Genomic DNA, 27,137 nt, shown 5'->3' with positions numbered 1-27,137 from the left:
TGACAAATTTGTTTGTCATTGTTATAGTTTACCTGCCATATAAAGAACATAAATTCACTAAAGTGATTATATGACTAGAATAACTTGTTGTTTTTAAATGAACTGCATCATTATGTTGAGCAATGGGGGTCAAATTGTACACTGCTCCTGTTCAAATTATGCCTGCTATGAGAAATATGATAAACTCAGGTTTGCACTCTGCAGTTTGACAGTTTAATGAGCGCTGTGTGAGTGATAAAGAAATAATAAAAATCAAGATGGTGGTGTTTATCCGACTGCTCAGAGACCCAGCCTTTGATGAGGGCAAAAATGAGAGCTTACCTCTGAAAATGTAAAGGTCCATTACCGAAGACGCCCGGGAAATTAACTCATTTTGATGCTGCTTATGATGAGGTTCATTACTTTGCAGAGATTTGCAGGATTACTGAGTCACTAATGTTTACCTAATGTCCGTGATATATATGGTGGCCTTCAGGTCTAAGGATTAAAGTCCAATAATGTCCTAATGCATGTTTTCAGGGGTATTATCCTAAATCTTGACTGCACATTTTGCAGTAAGAGGCACTGCTGATGGCAAAGGTTAATCCTCCAATTCATTAAAAAGAGGAGATGCTATTTGTTCAGGTCATTGGTGTCAGGGATACAACCTGACTCTGGGCTGGATGATGTTTTAGGTGCTTTAAGCTGTAAAACGTCTGCAGTTATCTCTGTCTGCTGCAGGGCTGCTGTACAAATTGCATCATGTATTGTCAGATTTCAGAGGCATCACAACAATGGTAATCAGTTGGTGACATTTTTTTTGTTATTGTTATATTAACTAGTTGATTATTTTACCAGTTATGCAGCTCTAATTTGCTGAATTCATCTTCTCAAATCTGACAGTTTTCTGCTTTCCCCTGTTATTCTGATGTAAAGAAAGAGTTTAATCCAAGCGGCAACCTCCGACCGTGAGAATTGGAGCCAAGGCGGAAGTGTCAAAAACTGCAATTCCTCAAGTGCGGACTTGAAGCTGGCTCTGGAAGTACCGGAAACCACATACACAAATTCAAAAAAGACTATCTTTACAGCAGAAATGAACATGTTTACATTCTAGTACAAAAAACGAGTGTAGTCTGGATAGCTCATTTCTCTATCGCCACACACAGGGGAGTGAATTTTTTCATATCAAAGCAACTTGGAGGATATTTAGATTACGAGTTTTCCATTATGAGAGGCACAGCTGACTTGACTGACAGGCGGGAACACTGTAGCTGTTGGCGAGGAGGCTCAAAGCCCACCTGCTTTACCTCACACTAACTTGACAGAAGTTAGGTTGAGTCCAGCATATCCAATATGGCTCCCGTCAATGATTTGCCTCAAAACAGCGCTTCAGAAACAGACAGGTGACGTCACGGATACTACGTCCACTATTAATACAGTGTATGGTTTAAACGAAGTGTTTCACAGTTACAGCTGTTGAGATGATTTTTTAATTCTGAGACAGTTTGAGGTTCACTTCCAGGTAAAGCTCTGTCTCTGATATATTCACACTCCTCTTGTATTCTGTTTATGCTGTGAAGGATTAGGTTCAGGAGTTTACCTGCCTCATTCTTCTTGTGCCTGATTTATTTAAGCTGTGCTAAGGACTGCAGAACCAAGATGTAATAGGGGTGTCAATATTGGTCATGTCAGCAGGTTGTGCTTCATTAATCTGCCTGATTGATCCAGCATCCATGTTGTTCTGTGACCTTGCTTTGCACAAATAAGAACTGCAGCAGTGTCGGTGTTACCTGATCTACTGGCTGGCCTGGTTGATGGATCTGTGCTTGACTTATTGAAGGCTCAGGACAGAGACAAATGGACACTGATGCTGTGGGTGCTGAGGAGATGTTGGACGAAAGAAGAGGTGTGTCTACTTAGCATCACATTTCATAAGAATTAAATAAGTTGTATACTCAAAAACACAGACCCAGTTGTTAGTGAAGATTATTTAAAAGTACCATTGAACAACTTACATTGAGGTAGGCTTGTTATTATAGGCTGTCATTATTTCTCGAGGGCACTCCTTGTAGTTTTGTGTGCTTAATGCTCATTCTTGTCCACTCCCATTGGATTGTCTTGACATTTCTTGGAGAAGCTTGCCAAATTAGGAGCTGGAAATTCTGTTTTTATCAAATTATTGACTAAACTGTGTAGTGAAACCCACAGGAGACCTCACACCTAATGGTACCTTCAAACACCAAAGAGTTTGTATTTGTTTATGTCCATTGAAATACAAAAGTACACTTAGATTTCTCTTCTTTTCATTTTACTTCTTGCCTCGGTGGAACTGCAAGAAGACTTATTTTGATTATTTTGAAACATTTCTAAAGATCTTTTATTCCCTTTCTGTGGTTTTGAGTCCAGCACAGATCCCTGGTCTTGCCACCTTAGAGAGACTACAGTATGTTTCAAAGTGTTCTTTCATTCTCCATTCTCAAGCTTGCAGGGCTATTCTGAGGCCAGCGTTTATTTATTTATTTTTAATCTATATATTATATCTGCTCAGGCAAAACTTTGGTGTGCTTAAGTTGTCACTGACGATAGAGCTGGGGGATATTGAAAAATATGTTCACAATAACATATACAATAACAACATATATCACAATAACCTTTTTCATATCAGTCGATATCGATAATTATCACGAGAAATATCAATCATTATTTCTTTTTTTTTTTTACTTTATTTTCTTAAACAGGCACAGGTAGCTCAGTGAAACAGAAACAGTAGGTCATCTATACATCAATGTGTTATAATAGTGGAAATACAGTCAGTTCATACAGTGATGGCTTATTAATCCTTCAACGCTATGTACACAGTCCATTTTTCCCAGTAATGCAAACATTTTTCTGTTCCTAGGTTTAGTGAGTTAGTCATTCTCTCCGTATTTTCAATAGTAGACACAATGGGCCTCATTCACTAACAGTGCGTACGCACAAATACGTGCTTAAACTGTGCGTATGCACGTTTGAAGCACAAATCTGGGATTCATCAATATATTCTTACTAGAAGACATCTAATGACCCCTCATTTGTGTCTTGCAACCCCCACTTTGGGAACCCCTGCTCTAAGAAACTGATGGCTAGTTGGTGATGGCTAGTTGGTGATGGTTAGTTCAATGAGCATATTTTTTTGTTTTATTTAGATTAAGTCTCTAGTGTACCCTCCAAGAGGTGCGCTATAACAACATCCATGCCCACACACTGCTGAAGGCTCATTGGATGTGTTTGGGCACAGCTGGTGGCAAGTTACTCTACGCCCCTTAGGCGACGGTTGAATATCATCACTTTATCCCTCGTTTTGGGAACATATTCCTGATATGGAGGTGTCTCCTATAATCGCAGCCGTTCTTTAATCCTGAGCTGTCAGATCAGGTGGTCCTTGTCCTCCTCCAGTTTCCTTCCTCCTTTTCTGCTCTGCTAGTCTTTTATTTTATGTTTTTTGCGTCCACTTTAATATCAAACAATTATTTCTTAACCTGAGCCACGGTGGCAACCTCAAGAGACACAGTATTAACAGCCTCAGTACGAAACCCAGGCTTCATTTTTTTGGTCATGGTGACTCCTGCTCTGATACGCTTCGGAAAAGTGTTGATTTTCTTGCCTCGACCTCCAAAACAACAATCACCTCTATTTCTGCCGAGGTGAAATTCAGCGTCCTGATGCACCGAACAGATGTCCTTATATGGATGAATTGGGGCGTGGTAGTATGCTGATTGCAGGTTGCGGGCACGTGCCTGTCAATTTAGAATGATTCTGATTCACTAATATACGCACAGTGGTGAGAACATAATTGGCTGGTACGCACGTGTCAGGAATCCGACAGTGATTTTGCGTAAGCACTTATTTTATGCGCAGAGTAAGAACATCTCTACGCATTTATTAGTGAATGAGGCCCAATGTCTATCCACTCAGTCTCTGATCAATCATTAATCCCTTTTAAATTTAAAGGCAGATTTTTGGTCCTGAGTGAAAGCTGGAGAAACCAGACGGTTAGTAAGCTTGTGTCTGGATTCCATTCTCTGATAAGCTTTTTGAATCCATCATTTTTGACTTTGTTAATAGGAGGCAGGTCTTTTTTTTTTTTTTAATCTCTTTATTGGGTTTTTTTCTTTTTCCACATACAAATTGCAAAACTCTGACACATTATTATCCATGCCTCAAACTTAACATACAAAAAAACTAAATATTGTATTAATGAAAACCAAAGGAAATACAAAACACAAAATAAAAATAAAATAAAATACCAAAGCAACAACATAAAAATTTGATTTAAATAGTAATAATACACAACAATACAGCTTGACAGGAAGCAGGTCTTTTGTGTAAGATGAGATTTATGTCAAGTTTTAGTTTGTAGATTCTTATCTTTCTCAGATAATTTCCATAATTTGATTTAAATTTACAACAAATATATATCAAATGGTGTATAGTTTTGAGTAATGCACTCCACTGTAAGGTTACTGCGTGTTATGGGCGTAGTGATATTGTTTCCCACAGTGCAGTGAATGCATCATGGTTATTCACGATGGTCGCAGTGGACATTTGTTTTCTTCAGTGTTGATTTTGCTCGTTCCAGCTGTGTTTACACTCCAAATGCCTGTAAGCCTGCCTACCTCTTACCCTGCAACATGATTGGCTGTTCACTGACCTCTTCTTCTGTCTAGTGTTGGTGGCAACTAGCATTTAAGGCACGTTAGCGCCCCTCCATTTCTAGTGGTTGGGGGTGTAATGACAGGTTTAAATATATCTTAATATTAAAATATATATTCTTTTTTATCGAGCATTTGCTATATAAATATATTTATATTGTGAAAAAATACATCAGGAATTATCGCCCAGCCCTGACTTACAGATTTAAGTTTAAAATCGTACATTCTTTAGTCACTGTCTCATTTGTAGTGTAATGGACAGGCCATATCCATGCTACTTCCTCTCAGGGCGCAGTCTGCATTATTAATGAAAATACCTCTGCCTATAAACGTCCCATTTTTGTTCACAAAAGGAGAAATATGTGTCCTTCTGCAATGCCAAGTCAGTAAATGCATCAGCATAACAGCACACTCACTCTCCACCACCATATGGTCAACATTTTCATTACTTGAAATTAAAATGAGAGTGCTGGGCAGTTTGTCTGCTTTCAAAGCCCCAATGTACTGTGTGTGTGTGTTTGTATGTGTATGTGTGTGTGTGTTCTTCATTACCAGCGTCCAATGTTAGAGAGGCTGAAAGCTTGTTCAGGAATATTAATGAAGTATACAGGCTTAGATACACAGAGGCTGGATACATAGGATGCAATTAGAATGTTACATGTTAATGACTATTTTTCTACAGCACGTCTGTCATAAGCTAGAGAGACATTTCACAGGTGTGTCTTTTTAAATTGAGTTCAATAATGTGCTCGTGCTGAGAGAGGATGGAAGACTTTAAAAAAAAACATGATGCATAAGAGAGGAGCTGGTGGAAGTGGCCGGGGAGAGGAGTGTCTGGGCTTCCCTGCTGAGACTGCTACCCCCTTGCCACCCAGAGTCTGATAAGTGGAGGAAGATGGATGGATGGATGATGCATAAGAGAGCTATTTCTCAGCCGGTACTGATAACTAATGATTACCTTCATTTAAAAGCTGATAAGGGAACAAATCATTTCCTATTCCTTTATTTGTATATTAAAGTTATATACTTTTTTGGCTTTGACACCTTTATTGATAGAGGAAAGGAAGTGGATAGTGGAGGAAACCGGGAGAGAGTGGGGGAATGACATGCAGGAAAGGGACCACAGGCCGTAATCGAACCCAGGCCGCTCGCTATAATGGTGCGCAACTTACTCATTGGGTGAAGCCCCAATTCCTGTATTTTTAATATCTGCATAACCAGCAGTTTACATGAGAACCAAAAAATGTACTTTAATCAGACAAGCAAAGATAGATGCTGTGATATTCCTGTGGTCTTGAAACCTCTGAGGACCATGCATTACATATTTTAATCACGTTATCTTCTTTAGAAAATGTAAACATGACAGTGACCACTTATTATCACAATATAATTCACAATGACATCGTAGTGTGCAATGCAGGGTGAAATATGTCTCCCGGCTTGTTTAACAATGTATCAAGTATCTTCTGCAGTGTGGTGTATATAAAAGAAGAGGTACAAGGATACATCATATCATGCATCACTATAAATGATCATCAGTGCAGGCCGACTGTCAATCTGCCACAGGCTCATAATGCAGCTGTGTGATTTGGAAAGAACACATGTTTAATCTGGCGTTTAAACAAAGTAGATTGGGGCTTGTCTCTCAATCTGATCCCATACAGTTACTATGGTTTGGAGGTAAGGAGCTGAGGTTGTTTACATGTTGTTTAATGCTGTGAGTGCTGACATGTGTTATTGTTATAATGGGGTTAATGCCTATGACATAATTAGCCTCACTAATGCAGCTGAGTAATTGGCTGCACTCAGCGCTCTTTAATACATCAAGACACAATTTCAGGAGCTCAGAAGCTTTCAGATGACTGCTGAAGGAAGGTTTATATCTGCTAACAAGTACTGTTCAAACAGCGTAGGCCTGCTATGACATCAGCTCAATTATTAAAATGAGTCATCAGCTTATGACCTGGTTTTATAACCTGTCGTTTACTCTTGTTTTGAGTCAGTCTGAAAGCTTAAAGTAGCAGAAGTGTTCCCTTCTTCTTGAGGTCTAAGTCTACTGATAGGTTTTCAACACTCCTGGATATCCTTGCCAGATATTTGAATGCTGCCAAAGGTTTTTTATTACTGCAATCTATTAATAGGACATAATACTCGTCAGTCAATACAGCCCTTAACCGACCCTGTGCTTCTTGATATCAGTGTCATGTTTCTGTCCTCCTGAGTTATTTTCTGCTTGTTTGTTTTTCATTGAATGCTGGGTCTTTAACATTTGTCTTGTCTGCTGTAGAGGTGCCCCAGAACTATTTTGATTTTGTCTGCTAAATCTGTCTGACTAGCCAGAGGCCATCTTTCTAAACTTAGCTCAGTGGATGGCACCACGTTCAGAACATTTCCAGTGTTCTGCACTAAATAGTTTTTGTCCCTCTTGGGTTGAGGAAAGGTGATGTTTCTCATTATGAGCTGTTTCATCGGCCCTCAAGGGAGTTTGGGAAGAGGCAGGCGGTGAGAGGATGTCATCTCAACGAAGCAGTACGTTTTTTTTCAGGGTCAGCTTCTATAGAAGTTCATGACACAGAATAACACAAGTAAGAGAATAGAAAATTGAATTAGTGAGTGATAATGTGTTGTCAGCTGGTAGTTCTGCCAAATAGAGTCCTGATAGGGTGAGACAAGACCCCTCTGCTCTAATACACCCTGCAGGATATAATATTGGCATAACACACATTATACTGCTTATTACCCCGTCACAGACTAAATATATGAACCAGTTGACACTGAGTATTGATCTAAAGATGATTCAATTGACTTCAAATTATGATTTAATACAGCTAAAAAGATAGTCCCTTAGTTTTGAAAGTTGGTAGAACTTCCATTGTATTCTTATCAGCCAACTTACAGATCAAATTAACGTTGAATTAAACATTTTCATTTATGGCAACATAAAACCGTCAGTGATTTTACTTCACCTTAACAGATACAGAAAATAACGGCAGCACCAATAATAGGTCTCCTTCCTCTTAACTTTTAAAGTCTGTTGACATTTTCTTCTCTCCCACTTAACCAGTCCTGTAACACTACCAAACACCAAACCATGCTGCAGTTTGTTGTTGCTTCAAGTCTGTATCCTTTGGTTAATGTCTCTTTCACTCTGCAGCACCTTGTGTATTTTAGCATCCCTTTCTAAATTCAGTGCTGCTTTTCGTCTTCTCTTCTTCTTTTCTCCGCTGGAGACTGGTAAATCTAAAGTTTTGTTTTCTTTATGCAAATACATTGAAAGTTATATTAACAATACCCTCCATATTGTCTACTAGAACTCTGAAAAAGTCACATTTTTGCGTGTGATCAGGTTGTCTCCAGTGTCGCTTTAGCTATCTGGAGTTAATAACCGTTGCCAAGTGGTTTTGACCAAGCAGCATCCAAGCAGTGACAATCTAAAGTGCTTTATTGTGCAGGGAGAACAAGCGGGAACCTCCGGCCGTGAGAATCGAAGCGTGAAGAGTTAAAACTGCAGTTCATTGAGCGTCCACTTGAGGCTGGCTCCGGAAGTACCGGAAACCACATACACACTCATTCAAAAAAGCTGATCTTTACAACAGAAATAAACATGTTTACAGACTGGCACAAAAAACGAGTGTAGTCTGGCTAGCTCATTTCTCTATCGGCACACACTGTACGGGGGGTGAATTTTTTTCATAATGCAGCAATTTTGGATATATTTAGATTATGAGTTTTCCATTATGAGAGGCACAGCTGACTTGATTGACAGGCAGGAACACTGTAGCTGTTGGCTAGGAGGCTCAAAGCCCACCTCTTTACCTCACACTAGCTCGACAGCAGTTAGGTTGACCTCAGCATTTCTGATATGGCTCAACCGAAGGTTGGCTTCAAAACAGCGCCTCAGAAACAGATGGCGTGACGTCACTGATACTGCATCCATTATTTATACAATGTATGGTTTTGACCAATCAGAATGAAGTATTTAACACAGCCAATAAGTAATGGTAATAACGATGAAGGATGTCTATGAATTAGTGCACAAGTATTTTAGTAAATGAAGCACTTCACCCAAAAGTGATAGTTTCCTTACACTGAGACCCTTCCTGAAATGACAAGTTTGTCTTATTCGTAACTGTGGCTTCCACAGAGAAGAAAACATCCTCCAGCCAGCCAGTATAATACCTGTGGGCACATAAATGAGATCATTTCACATTTGCCTTTGATGGTACCAAAGGGACCTGATATTACTTTAATTGTATCTAATTTAATAATTATCTTTGAGTGTAATTAAAGATGAATTCCAATAGATACTTTCATAGATATTTATAGTAGTGCACAGTGATCCTGAAAGAGGCCTTGATTAAAAGAAAGGCACCTTGACATGATAATGACAGAAAATTGTGTTACTGAAGCGTAGCTGTGCAGCTTTATTGTGGCTAAATGAACCCCCAAATATGAACTCAATGTGAATTATGAAGCTTAGGTCAATTTAATAAGGTACAAATTTGTTTTTTTTAACCTTTCTGTGGTGATGTAAGGCACTCTTAATTGAATATTTTCACATAGCTTTAACATCACTCTAATGTGTTTACCATCATGTCAGTTGTTTTTAAATTCATTGTGCACTGCAGCGGTAGAAACCAAGACAAGTGTGCAGAACAAGGCATCAGACTGGCACTGTAACTTAATTATAGTAACCTCCCAAGTCGAGGTCTCATGTTGCCTCCTGCTTTGCTTCACTCAAACAGATGTTAAAAATAAATCTGTTTCTTAAGTTTTAACATCACATTCCTTTTTGGTGCTAAAATAAACTCTCTTAAATGACAGTATGGGAGCATACACTGTAGACTTCCCTGGAGGCTGAAAAAACAGAGCAATATACTCACTCGTACTCCAAGTGCCACATGGGATATGCTGTAGTTCTATATGTAACATATAATGACCATAGCCTCTACACACAGGGTAACATAGGCACATGTTTTACTTTCAGGACACAGCCTGGTGCTTGATAACAGGTTCCTCCTCATCACAAACATTAACCTTTTTATAAAAACACTGTGTTTACCTCCGGCAGACTGAATCGCTGTTAAAACCACCTCTCTACAATTTCCTCTATCTCCCCGCGGTCGGTCATTTGGGCTCTGTGGCTTTCAGCTTTGGGGTAAATCTCCTCATCTGATCTCCGTGGATGTTGATCTGATGTGAATTCCTCAAAAGGTGTGAAGTCAATTAATTTCATACTCCAGTAATTCAGGAGGCTGCAATGACTTTGACAAGTGGAGGAGTGGTGGATGTACTTTTATTATAATCCAGTGCATTAGTGCAGTGTTCATAACACCAAATGATTACTGTTTCTAATATGCATGACTTTTCTAAGACATAAGCTGATCAACAATGTGAGCTGTATTCTACTCTTTGTTTGGCATTAATTAGCTGATCATCTGAGGATGACATTGAAACGACTTCCAGGAATGCTCTATTTCTCTTAAAGACGAACACCTCGGTTTTTAATCAGGCAGTTCTGGTGATCGGTTTTAATTTGAGTGTTTGAACTAAATCTTCAGTTGTGGATAAGCTGAAAGGACTTTGTTTATGTTTTACCCTTGGCTATCTTGTCCTGTGAGAATTTTATCTACATACTTAAAGTGTATGGGAACTGGAATTAGATTTTGTGGTGGATTTCAAAGTCTTTGTGTCCCTGGTTTCTAAGGATTTTATGAGTTTCCATCTGTCTGTCCTACTTCACTGGTTTTATGTAGCTTTGCTTCTGTTTTAGGATTACAGGAGGAGTGACACATAAAATCAACTGTTCATTTAACTATTTTTATCCAGGAAAGCTGTTGTAGCAGGCTTGTTGTTAGATATATTCCTCACACTGAGTTGATTTAATTGCCCTCCAACCTTTCAGACTCCAAACTTGTGAATGATAGAATAAATACATGAATAAATGAAGACCTGTAACACAATCGTTCCCTGGTAGGTTCAGTAAAGAAAGGCCTGGCTCGTCTCTGTGACTTTTGGATGAAAGATAGCTGCTGATCAGCTGCCAGACACTTGAAATGTCTCCAGTTCTAAAGCCAGGATACAATTCTGTTAGAGCTCTGTGTCTGAATCAGCCAGGCATCTGGATTAATGTGTGAAAGGATTAGGCTGGATTTCCTCCCTTCAGAGAAAGTGATGGAATCAGAGGTAGCTGAACTCAACCTGCGTTTATCCTTTTGTTCTGGCCTGCGAACGTTTCACCTCTTCTATTAATGTGCCTTATTTTTCAAGTGAATGAAATGAAAATAACTGGCTTCTCTGCAAAGTTTAATACTGAACTGTTATAACAAACGGGTCATTTCTCTGAGTAAGTGTTAGTTATATAATTTAGCACACAAAAGTAAGAAATGTTGCCTTTGTGAGCTTTTTGTATGGAAGGGAAAAATCCTGTAATTCATAAGGTTATGGGGAAGAGTAAGTCTGTGTTCATTGTTCAACACAGTGATTAGAGCTAATGAGGGATTGCATTCATCCCCTCTGCCAGTTTACTGCACATGGAAGCTTAATGCTGTTGGTCCTAGATTCAGGAACTGACTGTGTTTGAATGATCTGTTAACATAGTGTTTATATATTCTTCAACTCTGAACAATCTATACAGTATTATAAAGTTACTTGTACATATTCGTACCTGCCTGTTCTGATACAGTACTATTGGTACATGCATATGCATAAATAGTACTTCGAATTCAACGTACCACATGGATGTGGATTTCAAGTGGATACAACAAATAAGGTGTGCCGCCATTGTTCAGTACCACTCAGTGCTCCCTATGGCGATGAAACTTCCTTTACTTGTAATTCTTAGAGAGCAAAGTGATACAAAAAAATGCTATTGGCATTTTCTTTGATTTATCACAACACTCAGTTGCTTAGAATACAGGATTTAAAAACAGGAGCCGCAATATACAATTCCGTCTGGTCCACATTTCAGCAGTAGAATCATACCAGCCCTTCATGAACGAGCAAAAGCTGGGACTGGGACTTGTCTAAGGCATCTGCTGTAACACTCATGACTGATGAATACACATCCAGAGCTACTCATGTTTTTGGGTTGAATCTCTGCTAAGAGGGCATTCTCTCAAAGAACCCAAAAGTGTCAGTGCCAGTCTCAGTCCTTTGGAAAGAACCCAAACATGATGATGCAGATAGAAATGAACACTGATGACTCTGTGACCTTAAAAACAAACAAGACCAGCAAGAGAGAGAGCGTGCTTTTTTCTTCTTTATGGAGTTGCTGAGTAGGTGTCAAAACAGGAGATTGCTGATGCTGCCTCTACTTATACATCTGACACTTGGAAGAAAGCCAGACAAAATTTATCTCAAGAAAACTATGTGCTGTGGGGGCCATTTGCAAGGACCTCTGTTGAGCTTGTGGTTGAAATAATATGTTGGGCTCCTCAGCAATCTGAAAATACAGTAAAGCAGCTTAAACATGCAGTATGTAAGGTATATATCATGTATTTTATATGTTGTGCAAGGCTCACTGTATAATGCTGACAGCACTCTAAGTAGTTAATTAACCATGAATGTGATTCCGACGGTTGGGCAGAGGAGTGTGATCTATGAGAATTAATCACTGAAAGGAGTCAGAATTTGTTGGAGGAAGGATCAGCCTAAGTGAGCAGTGGCCATATTGGAGAAATTTAAATATAAATGGATGGATTGATAAATGTGCTGGAAGTGATGAGAGAAATCTGAGGTGTGGAGCCTCTCAGCTGATTTGCTCTGATGTTAAAACATCCCGTCTGCTGTGTGAACTGTTTTCTGTCTGAATCTGAACCCTGCCTCCGAGTGATGGTGGCCTTGGTTTACCTGGGAGACTACTGACAGCTGCTGGACTGAGAATGAGGAGTGACACAGACAATTAAGGAGCTGGATTCAGCTCGGCCCGACCTTCTGATCAATATGGTCCTATTTGGAGGAGGCAGGCTAGAGACCGGCACTCTTTTTCTAGACTAATAAAGATGACACACAAAGAAGCCCCTGGGCTGGACTGCCAATACATCCAACACCTACATCGATTTTCATTACGGCTCACTTTTTTGTGTGTGTATGAGCCGGATGCTGAGGAGGGTTAGGGTACAAGGGTGTAGTGAGAGATTTGGCTCAGGAGACCGTCTCTACATTATGACAGACAAGGCTGTCCCTTCATCACAGCATCAATAGCCTGAAATAATCTGATCCACGTCTGGAGTAGCAGTTTTTGTGTTTGTGATTGTGTGATCGTTCAAAACACATCAGCTAAAGGCTTCATTCTTTCTAACATGTGCAGTGGGACGATGAAGAATCCACTGTGGTCATTTGAATCTCCCGAATAGATTCACCTCTTGCCGTTAATAACAGTGACCAGCTGTGTTTTATATTCTGTCTTAATGAGCAGTAATGTATCTTCAGGGTGTGTGATCCTTTTTCTGCTCATCTTCAGACAATCCCACATACAGTCGTCTGCTGTGGGAGGCTGCCTTTGAGTTTTCCTCCTCACTCAAATGTTCAGGGATTACAGAAACATGGTCTGCTCATCATTTTAGTATTCAGTGCTGCATTAGAGGTCTTCACACCAACAATAGCACGATGGAAAAACAATGAAAGGGGTCATGAAAGGGTTGGCATTTTGCCACAGGGTGTAGGTAAAGAAGATGAGATACAAACCAACAAGCTGAGGATGAAAGCTGTTAATGTGAACACAGCAGTTTGTGTCCTTGTACTCCTCTGAGCTTTGACTGTACAGCCTCAGAAAGTTAATTATAGCAGTAATAACTCTCTCCTCCATCTCAATGCTGGGCAGTAATTTGCTGCTGTATGTGGTGAAGATTCATGCTGCTGGTCTTTTACCTCATATGTGTGCTTGTATAGTAATTGACCAACACAGTAACATTTGCTGAATGCTAAACAGTGTGCTGTTGGAGAAGAGGGTCGGATGTGTGTTGTTTCTAGATTTTGTAGTGTCAATGGAAGCTAAGTTGTCATGTTGGATTTGTCTTAAGTCTGATTTGGGCATTACAACTTCATGTGGCTTATACCTATATGTGCTTTCCTTCTTTTCCCCTGGTGTGTTTGAGCAGCTCAGCGAGTAAACCAACAATAAGCTTGTTGATCATAAAGTTTCCTCGTCACCGAGTAGAGCTTTTTCCAAGTTTTTTGTCTGCTTAAGTCAGTGGTGACTGAAACTGAGCTGATTATGTTGAGCTGATAGTCGCTCTTGTTTAGTTATATATTTTCTTTGTTTTGTAATCTGTCTTTTATTTGCTGTTTTATTTTTATGTCTTGTTGCTCCTTGTGTTTATTAGTGATCCACGTCTTGTGTTGTATTCCTTGTGTGTGTATTTTCTCTTGTGTTTCTGAGTCAAGTTTTTTTATTTCCTGTTTTATTTTGTAGTTCTTGCTTCCTGTGTGTCTTTTTCGTTTTACTTCCTGCTCTTGTGATTCCCTCCACTTTGATTACCCTGATTACTTTCACCTGTGTCCACTCCTGTTGCTCGTTACCTAGTGTACTGTGTATTTAGTCTCTGTGTTTACCAGCTTCAGGTGTTATTCGTTATTCCTGTGCTCCTTGTGGTTCCCTAGTGTTATCTGTCAGACCTTTTTTGGATTCAGTTTTCTGGACATTTAAGTAAGTAATTATTTAATCTTTTGCATGTCTGTTCTTTTGTTCAGTAAACCATCATGTAACAGGAAGAGAATTTGCACACACTGCATGCCTTCAGATACAGAGACTGTCAGTCTACATCTGAGTTTTAAAGTAGTACATTTATATCACTAATGTAGATCAGCCTTGAGGTTGTGCTATGGCATCTGAAACAGAAATGTGTTCTCAAAATGGTTCTGGTTTAAGTGCCATAGCTCTTAATGTTACTGAGAATCATGAATGAAGAGGCATTTTATTGTTTTCACAATGTATAATCTACTTTTATGTTCTCCAGGTTTCAACATGAAGCTGAAGCATCACAACAACCTCTCTGCTGGAGTGAAGTGGCCTGGTGTTAAGAGGAACCTGCTTAATGACTGCAACAGCTTAAAAGGTACAATCTCATCGTCATCCAAGGTCCATCCAGTAAGACTTTCAACAGGACATTGATCCACCACGTCCATACTTAGTGTATTTTTTCCTTGGCCTCTTCAGGTTTAATCAGCATGTCTTTGACATTCTTGGTATTAACTTAGATACAACAACTCCCCAGTGAATAAATGTGTAACTGAAATACTTCCCATCATCTTGCCTTTTCATATAATGATCAGAAAATATAACCTTTTTCAGAAGTAAAGTTGTAGCTCAAGCTGAAAATCAGTGAAAGAGGAAAGTAAACTCTAAACCCTGCCTGTCAAAAGGGCCTTCACACACCTGTAATGTTCTTACAGTGAGATGTCTTTATGATTTGTGGTAGATTTGAAGAGGCTCAAAGTAAGTGAAGATGTCCTTCACTCCAGAGAAGCACTTAAAGTATTTCGCTAGCTGTTCTTTGTTGTCTCAGAGGCTCAGGTGCTGCTTCCTCTCAGGCTGTTAATGCTGGAGTCTGCCTTCAGATTTAGCTGCAGATAACAGCAGTGCTACCTCCTCTAATTGCCTGGTTGCCTTAGAACTACTAACATGGAGATGTGGGCTGCATGCCAAATACAGATCTCAGTCTACTTTCAGTGATGGGGCGAGTTCACAAATGAGAGTCCTACCTGTTTGCATATCCTGCAGTTTGCTTTTCTCATCAGAATAATGATCTGTAATATTTATATTTGGGCAACACCACCAGATCTCTTGCTTGGTCAGGATGGTTTGATGACATGTCTGCACAGAGCAAAGAGACACTTTGGCTTATTGGGAAGACTGTTTTCTCATGTAGTCAGCACATACAGCACACTTTCTCCCATACTGTCTCCACATGAAGGGCATTCCAGTTGTACCACATGTAGTGAGGCTCACATGGTTAACATTTGCATGTACTGACTGTACCGACTGCATTACTGTACATGGGCTGCAGTTCAAATACCATATGACAGTTGGATGAGGTGTTAGCTGAAAATCTAGCTGGATTGTCTGCTTATTTATTAAGATAATTTAGTACAAACAACACCCTACGTCAGTTTTCAGATGAATCATTTCCCTGTGATGCTATAAGGCAGAGTTTTGTTCATTTGTCTTACCATTGTCTCCCAAAACAACCAGCATGTCTATAGGAAAAAAACATGCTGCCAGCATTGCACAGTTAATTTGCAGCAGATCAAATGTTAATTCCCAAGTCTGTGTCCAAAACACAATCAAGCTAATATGCAGAGGAGAGGAGTCAACAAATCTTGTTGCTTCATGTGTCAAGCTGGACTCATTAGTATGAGTAGTTACTCTCAATCATAATCAGACTAAGTGGAACTTGACAGTGTTAAGTAGGGCTGGGTCTTGGCAACAATCTGGCAAATGATCCCAATCCTGATACAAGAGTGGTGATATGATATATTGTCATATGTTGGGATACTGTAAGCAATGCAATATATTGGGATTTCTTTTCCCCAAAATAGTCTATTTTTAGAACAACTCTCATTGTAGAAAGAACAAACAATGTTGCATGCATAAACAAAAACATTATTTTCACGAATTCTTTCAGAACAATTTGATCTGCATTTGTATTCCTCAGTTCTCACTATGATGCATGCAAAGCGACTCTCTCTGCTGAGCTGAAAGAGTCCAGTGCTCTCGCTTTAACTTCTGTATACAACTTAGGCAAATGTTTTCAGCATAGTACAGAGACTGTAATCCTCCACAACACGAAGAGAGTGCAAAACTTTGCAATTAAAATAAAGAATTGACTGTGTTGTTTTGGTTGCACTAGTTGAGGTATAAAACATACAAAACATTTCTTCTCCTTTTTTTAGGAATATGAAGTATCGACAGTTCGGACTCATAGGCCTGCTCAGATTTCTTGCTACACACACACACACACATACACACACACACATACACTCACACACACACACACACACACAAACACAAACACACACACACACACACTACCACATTCAGCTTTTTTCAGACTGAAGTCAGCTATAAGATGTGATAAGAGCTTTTCTGCCCGCTTTCATTAATATCATATTCAATGTACTGATGCTGTTGTCTCAGATTTTTGCTGAGAGCAGCTTGCTCATCTCACAGCACAGCAGCTGGACCACACAGAAACGCACACACTGAAACACACACACAGACACACACAGACACTGTAACACTGATGCTTGCCAGAGGAATGTTTGTCAGGCTCTTAGCGGTTATTACACAGAGCAGCTATTTGACATTTGAGAGCAGCTCAGACACATGTGCGTGTGTGTGTGTGTGTGTGTGTGTCTGTCTGACATGGAGAGGATATTACCTGTTATTCAGTTTCTAGTGCAGACATTTTACAGACCAGGACAATCACTGTCACTTAACAGCTAAACATACTGATGGAGCCATTTTCACTCTAGTGCTCTGTGCATTTTTGTCCTGCTATTTCTCATCTCTCGTCTGCTTTGAAAGGTCTACACTTCAGTACTGCACTGTAAGAGGGGAGGCATACATTTATCTGTGAAGGGGGAGTAAAAGTTGAGGTGTAAAGTTCTATGCTGCAAAAAATGGTATATTTTGTTTATGGGGAACCATTGACTGCAAGCACAAAGCAAATCGTCTCTCTGTTGCATCAAAAAACTATAACTGAACATTTTGCAACCCGTACAGGCTTGGAGCACTTTCTTTTATAGCTCTTGATGAGCAGCACTTTTTAATTTATGTAAATGTTTCCTAATTTTGTGTGCATCATTTGTGTATTTTGAGCGTGTTTACTATTTAATGCAGTTGTTGCCTTTTGTGGTACATTGCTTTCATTTGCAGCAAGTTATTCCTGATCGTTCCAGCTGTTGCAGATCGCTTGTGGGCCACGCTAACCTACTCGTGTACAGGAAAAACTCGCCACAGTTGTAAGAGGTACCGCTTTGTCTGGCGCGGGCACCAAAGATAAACACAAATGGAAAGTCACTCGCAACAGCTTTAAAGCTCAATCATGAATTTCAGAAGATGCAGAGAAAGAGGAAAAGCACTTTTTAGGACATGTTGGTTCATATTGTTAACCTCTGACCTGAACCAACATGTCATTCACAGCTGCATGCTAATATTAGAACTCACCTTTTCTCTGCATGTGAGGCTGTCTCGCTCTGTATTTCTCTGTGCCCAAAGCATGTGATACACACACCCACACCGACACGCACACACGCACAGCAGACACGGACAGTAAATTAGCTCTGCTTAGCTCCACCTGTTTTCCACACTCAGGACTAAACTCTCGCTCACCTTTCTGCCTTCAGAGAGGAGAACAGATGTGATTCTCTGAACACTCAGCTCCTTACGCATCAATAACGACTGTCACTCAACACTGACAAATAGGATAAACTGTTGGAGCTCACAGCATTGAATCAACTTTCAGCCCTATTTACAATAGTCTTAATCTAATCAGTTGACTCCATCATCATTAGAGCCTGCTGCCTACTCGGTGCCACTCACTGTTTTGTGTGGACTGCAGAAAATGACAAGTAAGTGGGCAAACTCTTACAGTCTAAAAAAGTGAAGCAGCCACCAGTTTGTTCAGTGAACTTATTTAAACCTGTAACGTCTTTATCTCTCTAACATTTTCCACAGCAGCAGTGTTCTGATGGTGGAAGCTAATTACAACATCTTGGACTCCTCTCTGCCTCCTGCCTCTTGTTTTCACAAAATTTGGATTTCTAGTAGGCTGAACCTGCTGTTGAAGCTCCTACACACACTCCAGCTCTCTCTTCCACTCCAACTCATACAAACACACACAGTGGTGATTTCAGTTGTTTGACTTAGTTTAGCAAAAGTTAGCAACACATAAAGCTCTTCTCTGATGCAGATAGAAATGACAGTCACAGATTTGACTGGAGTTTTAATTGAGAATTTGTCGAGCTGCTGTCCAGACAATGAATATGGAACACATGCTGAGCTTCTGATTTCTGTGGGATTCAAAACATGTGTGGTTGGTTGTCTGATCACTCAGGCCAGTCAGCAGAAATTGCATGACTACCATCCTTTTAAGCTCTTTAACTTGAGTGAGAACAACATGACTGTAAAAAGTTTACAAGATTTGTTTAATTGAAGTAAAATAACAGAAAACTAAACTGTCAGCGGAGTTGGCTGAACTCAGATAATTGGTCTGATATGTAATCTCTACATGATCTAAATGCTCTACTCCTATAGAAGTGGTTAAAGACAGTGACACATTAACAGTGACACATTAATTTCACTTGCTGACATGTTCATTATTGTGTGAAAGTTTCTGAAATGAAATACTGGTGCCACCAAATGACTTTGCTCTGCAGCTAATGGGAAAATGTCAGCTGCAGAAGAAGCAAACATTTGAGCTCTTTGGGGGTTTTAAGTTCAAACAGCTTGATGCCTGCTTTAATTGCAGCCTGGTTTACTTCAAAACTGTGAAGTCATACTTTTAGAATTCAGCAGCTCTTGCAGTGAACATATGACACAAAGCTTGTTTCAGTTCATGCATGTTTACTCAAAGTCATTCAACCAGAAGGGCTGCTGCTTGAAAGCTGCTGCTTTCAGTGAATCATGGGAAGTTGCCTCTGTTTGACACAGACCTTGATTGCATGACAAATCAAACTCTGACAGTGTAAACAAAGGCTTCATTACAGTCTTGTGTGGCATTGCAGAAAACTGGCCACAGTGTTATAGTCAGAGCACAGAGGGATAGTATAATGCCTTCAGGATCTTACTTCATCTACTGCTTACAAATCAGTTTACACATGTAAGACTGCAATGAACCACCATCAAGTATCTGCAGATTATTTGCACAATAAATTGTTTGAAAAATGAAATCTTCAAAATGTGAAACACTGTCATTACAACAGCCAAAAGTCTCTTCTTCATATTGCTTATTTTGTCCAGCAAACAATCAAATACTCTTCATTAGCTGTCATGAATGACAATGCAATTCTTCTCTTTAAGAAGATTGAAACAGCAAAAGTTTGACATCTTTCTTGAATTATGTCTGAGTAATAATCAAAATAGTGGCAAATTATTCTACTTCAATTATTATATCACATCCCTGAAGTAGTCCGTGTTGCAAAGCATGTTTATGTACTAGCTTTTTGAAAATGAACACAACCCAGGTCATGTTACCACAGTTGTTTGGTAACCATTAAGAAGTTTCCCTGGTGGGTGAAGGAGCAAATAACACAGAGAAGGTCATTTTACTTTTTTTACTTTCTCTCCACCATGTGAGCCTCACTGAGCTGCCTCCCTCTGGATGTCTGTTTCTCTGCTCCTGGTGTAAATTATGGCTCTGGGTATAAATAGGCTGACAGTCTGGCAGGGCCAGGTGGTCTAATCTGCCAGTTCAGTGTCCTGCTCCCCGCCTGGCAAGGTGGCAGGGACGTTGTTTGTCCGCACATTAACATCGGCCTCAGTGGACACAGATGGGCCAGTTCTTGTATCCTGATGAGACAGTGGAATTTTAAACACAGGAGACTCCTGATCTCTTAATAGTTGAGGACATAATACCAAATGTTATGAAGCAAGATATTTTAGGAGGACATCAAATGATCAATGAATTATTTGGGTAAATATTCTAAATAGAGAGAGATTAAGATCAGAATCAGTGGCTCCTGGTTTTCTTCAATGAATCTGCCTGAAAGTTTAATATAGTTGTATCTTTCCTGTATCCATTGTGATTCTGTGTTGTTGTAGATTAAAGTAACTGTTAGCAGATTTCATTATGTCTCCTTGTATTTGTCTCATCCCACCTGGAAACAGTTTGGCTGCTGAATATTCAACATAACACGGATTTCCCCTGGTGTTTGAGCAGCAGCTACAACAACCATCATTACTGTGAGCTCTCTACATCCTGTCCGCCTCAGACTTCCATTTTTTCTTTTGTTACATGTTTTTTTTTTATCTTGCCTCTTGTTGGAGTTCAGCTTCTCGTGCTTGGGTGGTTGGTACACATGAAGCTGCTTATTAAGCTAATAAAGCTGCAGTAGATCTCTCTTATTGAGTTTCACATCACTTTGGTGAAAATATCCAGCTTCTTGGTCATCACCTCTTCTCATCTCTTCACTTTCATCTTGCCTTGTCCCCATGTCGTCTGTCTCCACTTTCCCGTTATCACTCTCCTCCATCTTCAGTCACTTCCCGTCAGAGGTGCCAACGAGACACCAGCAGCGCTAAACTCTGATAGCTGTGGGGACATTTTCTGTGACACCTGCAGCAAACGTGAAGCCTGCTGGGCTGCAGGAAGAACAGAGGGAGGTTTATCTGGGATGGCAGGCCTTCCCTTCATCACTGTGCCAATAGAGACGGCAGCACAGAGCCCGGTGCTTCACAGCCAGATAAGGCCTGAAGACAAAGAGGCTCTGCAGCCGGACCACACTCGCTACAATAGAGGGGAGGAAAACAAGATATGTGACTAATGACCCTTGACAGTTTGCTCTAGTTAAACACTTTTCTTCTCGCTTCTGAAGAAGTTGTCAGTTTTGGTAGAATAACTTTTAGCATGAAAACCAAAGGTAGCAGCTGTGCAGATGTTTCTCACATTAATCTGGTTAAAGTCAACATCCAGTCGACCAAATCACCATCAAATCCACGACACCTTCTGCACTCAGTGTCTCCCCTTGATCTTCTCTCTGCAGTGTGCCAGGACTGTAATGCCCTGTATTAACTGTATATGTTAAAAGCTCTTATGGGATACATCCCGGCCAGAGCTCTGGACTCTGAGATCGGCACTTTGTTTGGCTCATCACGGCAGGCGTAAACTTGAATCTCAGTGGAACTAGATGTCAGGGCCTTCTAGTCCTTCACTGTGCACACACAGAGTGGATTTCTCTCCAAACACTCAGTTATGATCATGAATAATGTGGGGAGATAGTGGGTCTACATCTGTTCAGTCTTTTTTACATTTTCACACAAACACAGCGGCTGTTCTCTTTGGACTCGTTTTCTTTCCGTCATGGTTTGAACCAGGAAGATTTGGTTATCCAGTTATGTGTTTTACCAAGAGCTAAAGATGTTTATCACCACAGAGCATCCTCTGGACTGAGTTGAACACCCCTGATCAGCTCAAGCCTTGTATTAAGTACCATAAAAAGTGAATGGGGAATCAATATTTAGTAGTTATTGTATTACACGGTGGCCTCGGCACAATATTGGTTCATTACTTCTAAGCATGAACAGAGTCCAGCATTTACTCTGATCCCTCGAGAGAAGCTCACTTAGCATGGGTCACCACTTTATTCATTTGTTATGTATTTATTGTGTGTTGGCACAAGTGTTTTTGCGTGTCTGGCAAGAAATTAACTTTGTCACAGCGGCCCCGGACAATAGCAGGCAGGAACTGCTGAGCCTGATGTTGTGCTTTGGCAACAGGAAAGTCATTTCGCTCCAACAGACCACTTAATAGCTTTGGCTAATTCAGCGTTTGTAAATCCATCAGTCAATTGGATCAGTCAGAGAGCGGTCTACTGAGCGCCGGTATGTTAAGGATGTGAGGAAGAAAGGTAGCAGGACAATGAAGCAACTCTCATTATGAGCTCCACTCATTTAAATGCATGGACTGCTTTTACAAACTACATGGCCACAGAAAAATGTTACATTTGGCTCGACTTTGAGAGACACAAAACAAAAGAAGAGTGATGTTTGCCCAATTCTGTGTTTTCTGTCAGCACATCAGATGTATGCTGATATTAGACAGCATTTAGTTCATGTCTTTGGAGGGCTGCCTGCGTTGTCTGTGCTATCTTTTAACTTGGAGCAGGTCTGAAAATGTGTTCATGGTTCTGATTCCAGAGATAAGAAAATGAAAGCGTTGGCTGTTTGATTTAAGTAAATCAATTCTGACACTGCAACCTTCACATTCACAACTGAGTGCTTGTTGTCTCTTTAAGAAATAGCTGCTGTTTTTTGCAGCCTCTGTGATGTTAGACATCAGACCTGTGCTTTGTACAGGTCTGAGAAGTAACACTCCCCATAGGAGAAAATGCTGTATACAGCCTTTGTGGCTTCAGATGCAGCCGCATGATAATTCGTTATCTTCACTGAATTGAAGTGAGTCCATATTGGTTGTGGCTGAAATTAAAAAATAAAATTCTAGTTGGGAAGCACAAATAAATGAACTAAACAGATCTCTGTGATTCACTCCTCTTCTCTGCTCAAGGCAAGCTGCTAAAGGCTACCTCAGGTGATATTTGCATAGCACAACAGTAACTGCAACTGAACTATCCAAGGTCAAGTTGTACTGAATGAAAACAGAATATCTCTGATTCTCTTGCCCTGAATTTTTTTTATCTTTTTTTAATACTATTTTTTCTTTTGCTAGTTGTACAAAATTAGAAATTCCACTTTTATATGTACCTGATTCCCCTCGTGTTGTCATCAGTAGAAAGGAGCGCTCGCTGTCCCAGTCTGTAAGGTCTCGTCAGTCTACCGGCCTCTGAGCGAACCTCTGTGACTGCACTCTGATCTGACTGTTAGTAATGTGGGCACATCTTTACCAGTGAAGCAAATGTCCTTAGGTAGCTTAATGAGCCGTGATAATGATGCTGGGCCCGGGCAGTATGAAGGAATTGGTATTCACTCTATCCTGCATCTAATTATGCTCACTGTGCTTCAAGCTACAGCTCCATTTGATGAGGAGGAGGATTGACCACAGCAGAGGAACAATGCAATCTTTAAATCACTTACATGACAATTAAGTTGCATGGCTGTGTCCATTTTATCTTCAAGGTAATTACACTTATCAAAGGTAGGATGATATTTAGGATATGTAAGGTAGAGTTCAGAAAGTAGAACCTGGAATACCCTACACAGGTAGAAATATTAAAGGTTAAGCATAACAGATTCACTGGATACAAATACTGTATTTCTACTGAAATTAACCTTTTTTTTTTTTTTTTTTATACATACACACAAAATCCATCAATTTGACAATCAATTGAAATTCAATCAGTTTGTTTTTCTGATAATAATCACAGACCCCAGAGAGAATAGCTTCTAGCTTCTAGCTATGCTACAGCTAACAGGAAGCAAAACCAACAAACCAATGAAAAGGGATAACAAATTCAATGTTTTTATTTTGTGTTTAGATATTATTGATTTAATATTGACTTAAAGCTAGGGTTGGTAGCATGAATTTGAATGTAGCATTTCCTCAGGACTCCGTCTAACAACCCCCCCCCCCCCCCCCCCCCCCCCGGATCTCCTCCAAAACAATGCCCCTGCTCACATGCACGAGCGCTGCTGCTTTGCGACCATATGTAGGTTTTGAGTGGTTTCATAATTTGGCTCCTGATGGCAGGGATTGGTTGGTGTTTTCCCAGGTTTACTCCGGCTGTAGATGGTAGCTTTTTTTCGCTCTTTTTTAAGAACACATTATGTATTGATTGCCGTCTGGACATAAAGATCATTTTAACCAATATAACACAAAGTGTATCTAAATCCGACAACCAACCCCAGCTTTAATCCTTAACTTCATACTTATGATTGATTGGAAGTTTAGTCAGATTTGTAAACATCACATTAAGCCCTTCATAATTTACAGTAAGGTGAAAAAGTAAGGAAAAAGCTGCTCAGTTGATCCTGCATACTAAAACCCTCTGTGTTTCTGGTCTAATTGTGTCAGTATGCTGCAGACTCTCTCTTTACCTTTAAGCAGCTCATACCTCTTATCAGCAGCAGCTTCAGTGTTGAGACAAGCTAATTAGCTGTTAGGAGAGGAGTCCGCATTGGGGGGCAGAACAGACTCATCTGCTTTTCAATCAGAGGCTCTGTGCTCTCTGCTCAGGGCCTGCAGAGTGCACAGAGGAGAGGAGAGATGAGGAAGACTGTGCATTACCTTCATCAGGAGACTGGAGAGTATTACATTAAAACTATGACTGACAGAGAAGTGAGGATTATTTTTAAATGTGGATCCTTGCTACTTAAGTTACCTTCAAATATTCTTTAACTTGTCAGGCTCTCTTTCTTCTTTTATGCAGAGTATGAAAATATGGAGCAGTGCACACTCAGTCCAGGAGCTGGATCTGTAAAGAGTGAGACACCTGCATGCTCAGCTTTCACTGAAACACCAGTAATTTAGGACAAAGACTATTATACCTCTTTTAGCTGACTTTCATGCTAATTAGGCAAAGTATAACAGTTCTCACAGAAAACTGTAAAAGAGCTGTTTTATTCTGAACATTGTGTAATGAATCTACTGCCTGTGGTCACTGACTCACAGCAGCCCACACTCTACTCAAGGCAACAACCTTTGTGTGTTTTGGTTGACTTAAACTGATTCAGTCATGGAGGATTGGTGCTTCAAAAGGCGCCAGCTCATTTAGGAAAGATTGACAAAATCCTTGAGCAACTCTTTTTAAATCATTGACTGTCATTAGGCGTGGTTTGTGGTAGACATGGATGTAGTTTAATGTTAAAGTTGGAACAGAAAACCTGGAAACGAACTATGCTGTTGTAAGAGCATCTGAGCTTCCCACCCTGCCAGCGTGATGTGTGATCACCTCTTCTCTGTCTTCACCTGATAGTTTTTCCTCCCTCTCTGATATGGGTTAAATATTTTAGTACCCATGTCTCAGATCTCACAGTGACATTAGATATAAAGGTTGGTGGATCTGTTAGTTGCACCAGCATTGACCTCCCTGTCTCATCCTTTCTCCTCTCTTCACTCGCTTTAGCTGCTCGTCTACCTTTCTCCTCAGACTTAAGTCTTTGTGACAGCGAGAGCTGAGCCTCATCTACCCTTTCACAAGCAAGAGCGCTTTTTAAAACCTTTACTTACCAAAGGTTGTTTGACTCAACACCCCTGCTCCATTTCAGCCATGTTTTTTGACAGACTGCTGTGATGCAGAAACACACTTTAGAGAGTATTGCCTGAATTAAATGCCACCTGTGTTAGTTGTTTAACATCATAAAAACCTTGACCTTTACTGTTTGAAAGTAATTACAGACCCTTAAGAAAACACAGTGTTCTGCTTTATTGCTGTGTCCAGTAATCAGTCTTTATCCTCAATATTCTCATCAAGCCTCTTCTCTGTCTGTATTTTGCCCTGTGAAACTAATAAACTAACGGCACTCACTTGAGATCTTCTTTCTCTTTCTATCGTGGACTGAATAGATCTCGGTCAGTCTGATTTTCCCAAACCTCCCTGTTGGCCTCTAATGGAACAGCAACACGTGTCTACGTCTGTTAAGCCGCACACACTGGCTCCCCTCCCACTCGTGAACTACAGAGTGAAAGCCCGAGACTGCCTTTAGTGAAGCAGCACAATCAGAAAGTTGGTTTCCTGTAAGCAGCACCACGTCTGTCAGTGAACAGCTCAGAGAACAGGACCGTGTTTGTGAATGACGGAGCGGCTCAGGGAGGTTCATCTGTGTCTTTCTTTCCCATGTTTTGCAACGTGTAGTAGGATCTCCTCATGGTACTGTTATCTCAGAGACTCCAGAACAGTCTGTTCGACATCATGATGTTAATAATTCAGAGATGTAACAGAATGTAACATTTAGAGCTGCACTCAATGTTTTATGGTGCTCAAGATTAATTGAGAAATAAGCGTTAGTTTCAGTTCTAATGGTATCTGTTAATTAGTTCTATGTTTTAAATGAAAGATACTGGAGGATAAAGAGCACTCAGGGACGCACGACTTTCCCTTCAGACTTTCTTAAACAGCTTCCACACACCTGCGTGTTTTCAGTTTGAAGTGTGCACCTCTCGTAAAAACCTAAGCTGTTCTTTCTTTTGTTTTTTGGATGCACATTTTATTGTCTTCCTCACACTTTAGGACCTTGTTTCATTAGTTTCCTGTCTTGAGGTGATGGAGAATAGTGCTGTGTCGGTCAGTCTTCTGGCTCTGGTGCTAAACGTAGTAGAAAATTGTTTTCCTGCTCAGCATCAGAGTTTCAGCCTGAGACGAGGTCCAAACAAAGAAAGACGCTCCCCACATGTGAAGAGTTTCTCTCTCTTTGTTTTGAGGTGAAAAGTGAATGCTGTACTTTGTACTTTTATTCATTTTGTGTGATATTCGCCAAGTTGAATATTTTGTATTACTTCAGCATGACTACATGAGGAACTCATCAGTCGGCAGCTGATGGAATATCTTTGACCCCACATCCTTTTTGTGTTGCTCCTTTTTTATCCCTCACTGCTCAAACTGATCGTCGTACAGTTCTAAAATTGTTAAGATAAGCTGTTTCTGGATCACCTTACTAACTGAAGGAATATCTGCATCCATCTCAAACAAATGCTCCCTGTGGGCCCAGATGACTGAAGTTTCTATTAGTTTTTCTAAGTGTACTGTTTCCATACATGGTGGCCTCATACTGTATACTGCAGTGTTAGCGCTTCCCCCATCTCTCCAACACCTTTGCTTGACAACTTGACAGGCTGTCATCTTCTCAACACG

The 27,137-nt window shown here is 40.2% G+C and overlaps 1 protein-coding gene across 6 annotated transcripts in view; it reads left to right on the top strand.

Moving 5' to 3' along the window:
• The window catches only part of enox2 (ecto-NOX disulfide-thiol exchanger 2), a 168,825-nt gene that overhangs the window by 2,655 nt on the left and 139,033 nt on the right, over positions 1 to 27,137 (top strand). For 4 of the 6 annotated variants that reach the window (XM_034689708.1, XM_034689709.1, XM_034689703.1 and 1 more), the window contains exon 2: positions 14,630 to 14,728. Coding sequence is in view for 3 of the 6 variants with exons in the window: in XM_034689703.1 (XP_034545594.1) it covers positions 14,638 to 14,728 (91 nt within the window). In the remaining 3 variants the exon portion in view is untranslated. Of the gene's footprint in view, positions 1 to 14,196; positions 14,320 to 14,629; positions 14,729 to 27,137 lie in introns of those variants that run through there. The other 2 variants (XM_034689705.1, XM_034689706.1) reach the window with 2 other exon arrangements.

The sequence above is a fragment of the Notolabrus celidotus genome, chromosome 8 (assembly GCF_009762535.1).
Source record: "Notolabrus celidotus isolate fNotCel1 chromosome 8, fNotCel1.pri, whole genome shotgun sequence".
In the NCBI taxonomy this organism is placed as follows: domain Eukaryota; kingdom Metazoa; phylum Chordata; class Actinopteri; order Labriformes; family Labridae; genus Notolabrus; species Notolabrus celidotus.
This window is presented reverse-complemented; position numbering and strand designations above follow the sequence as displayed.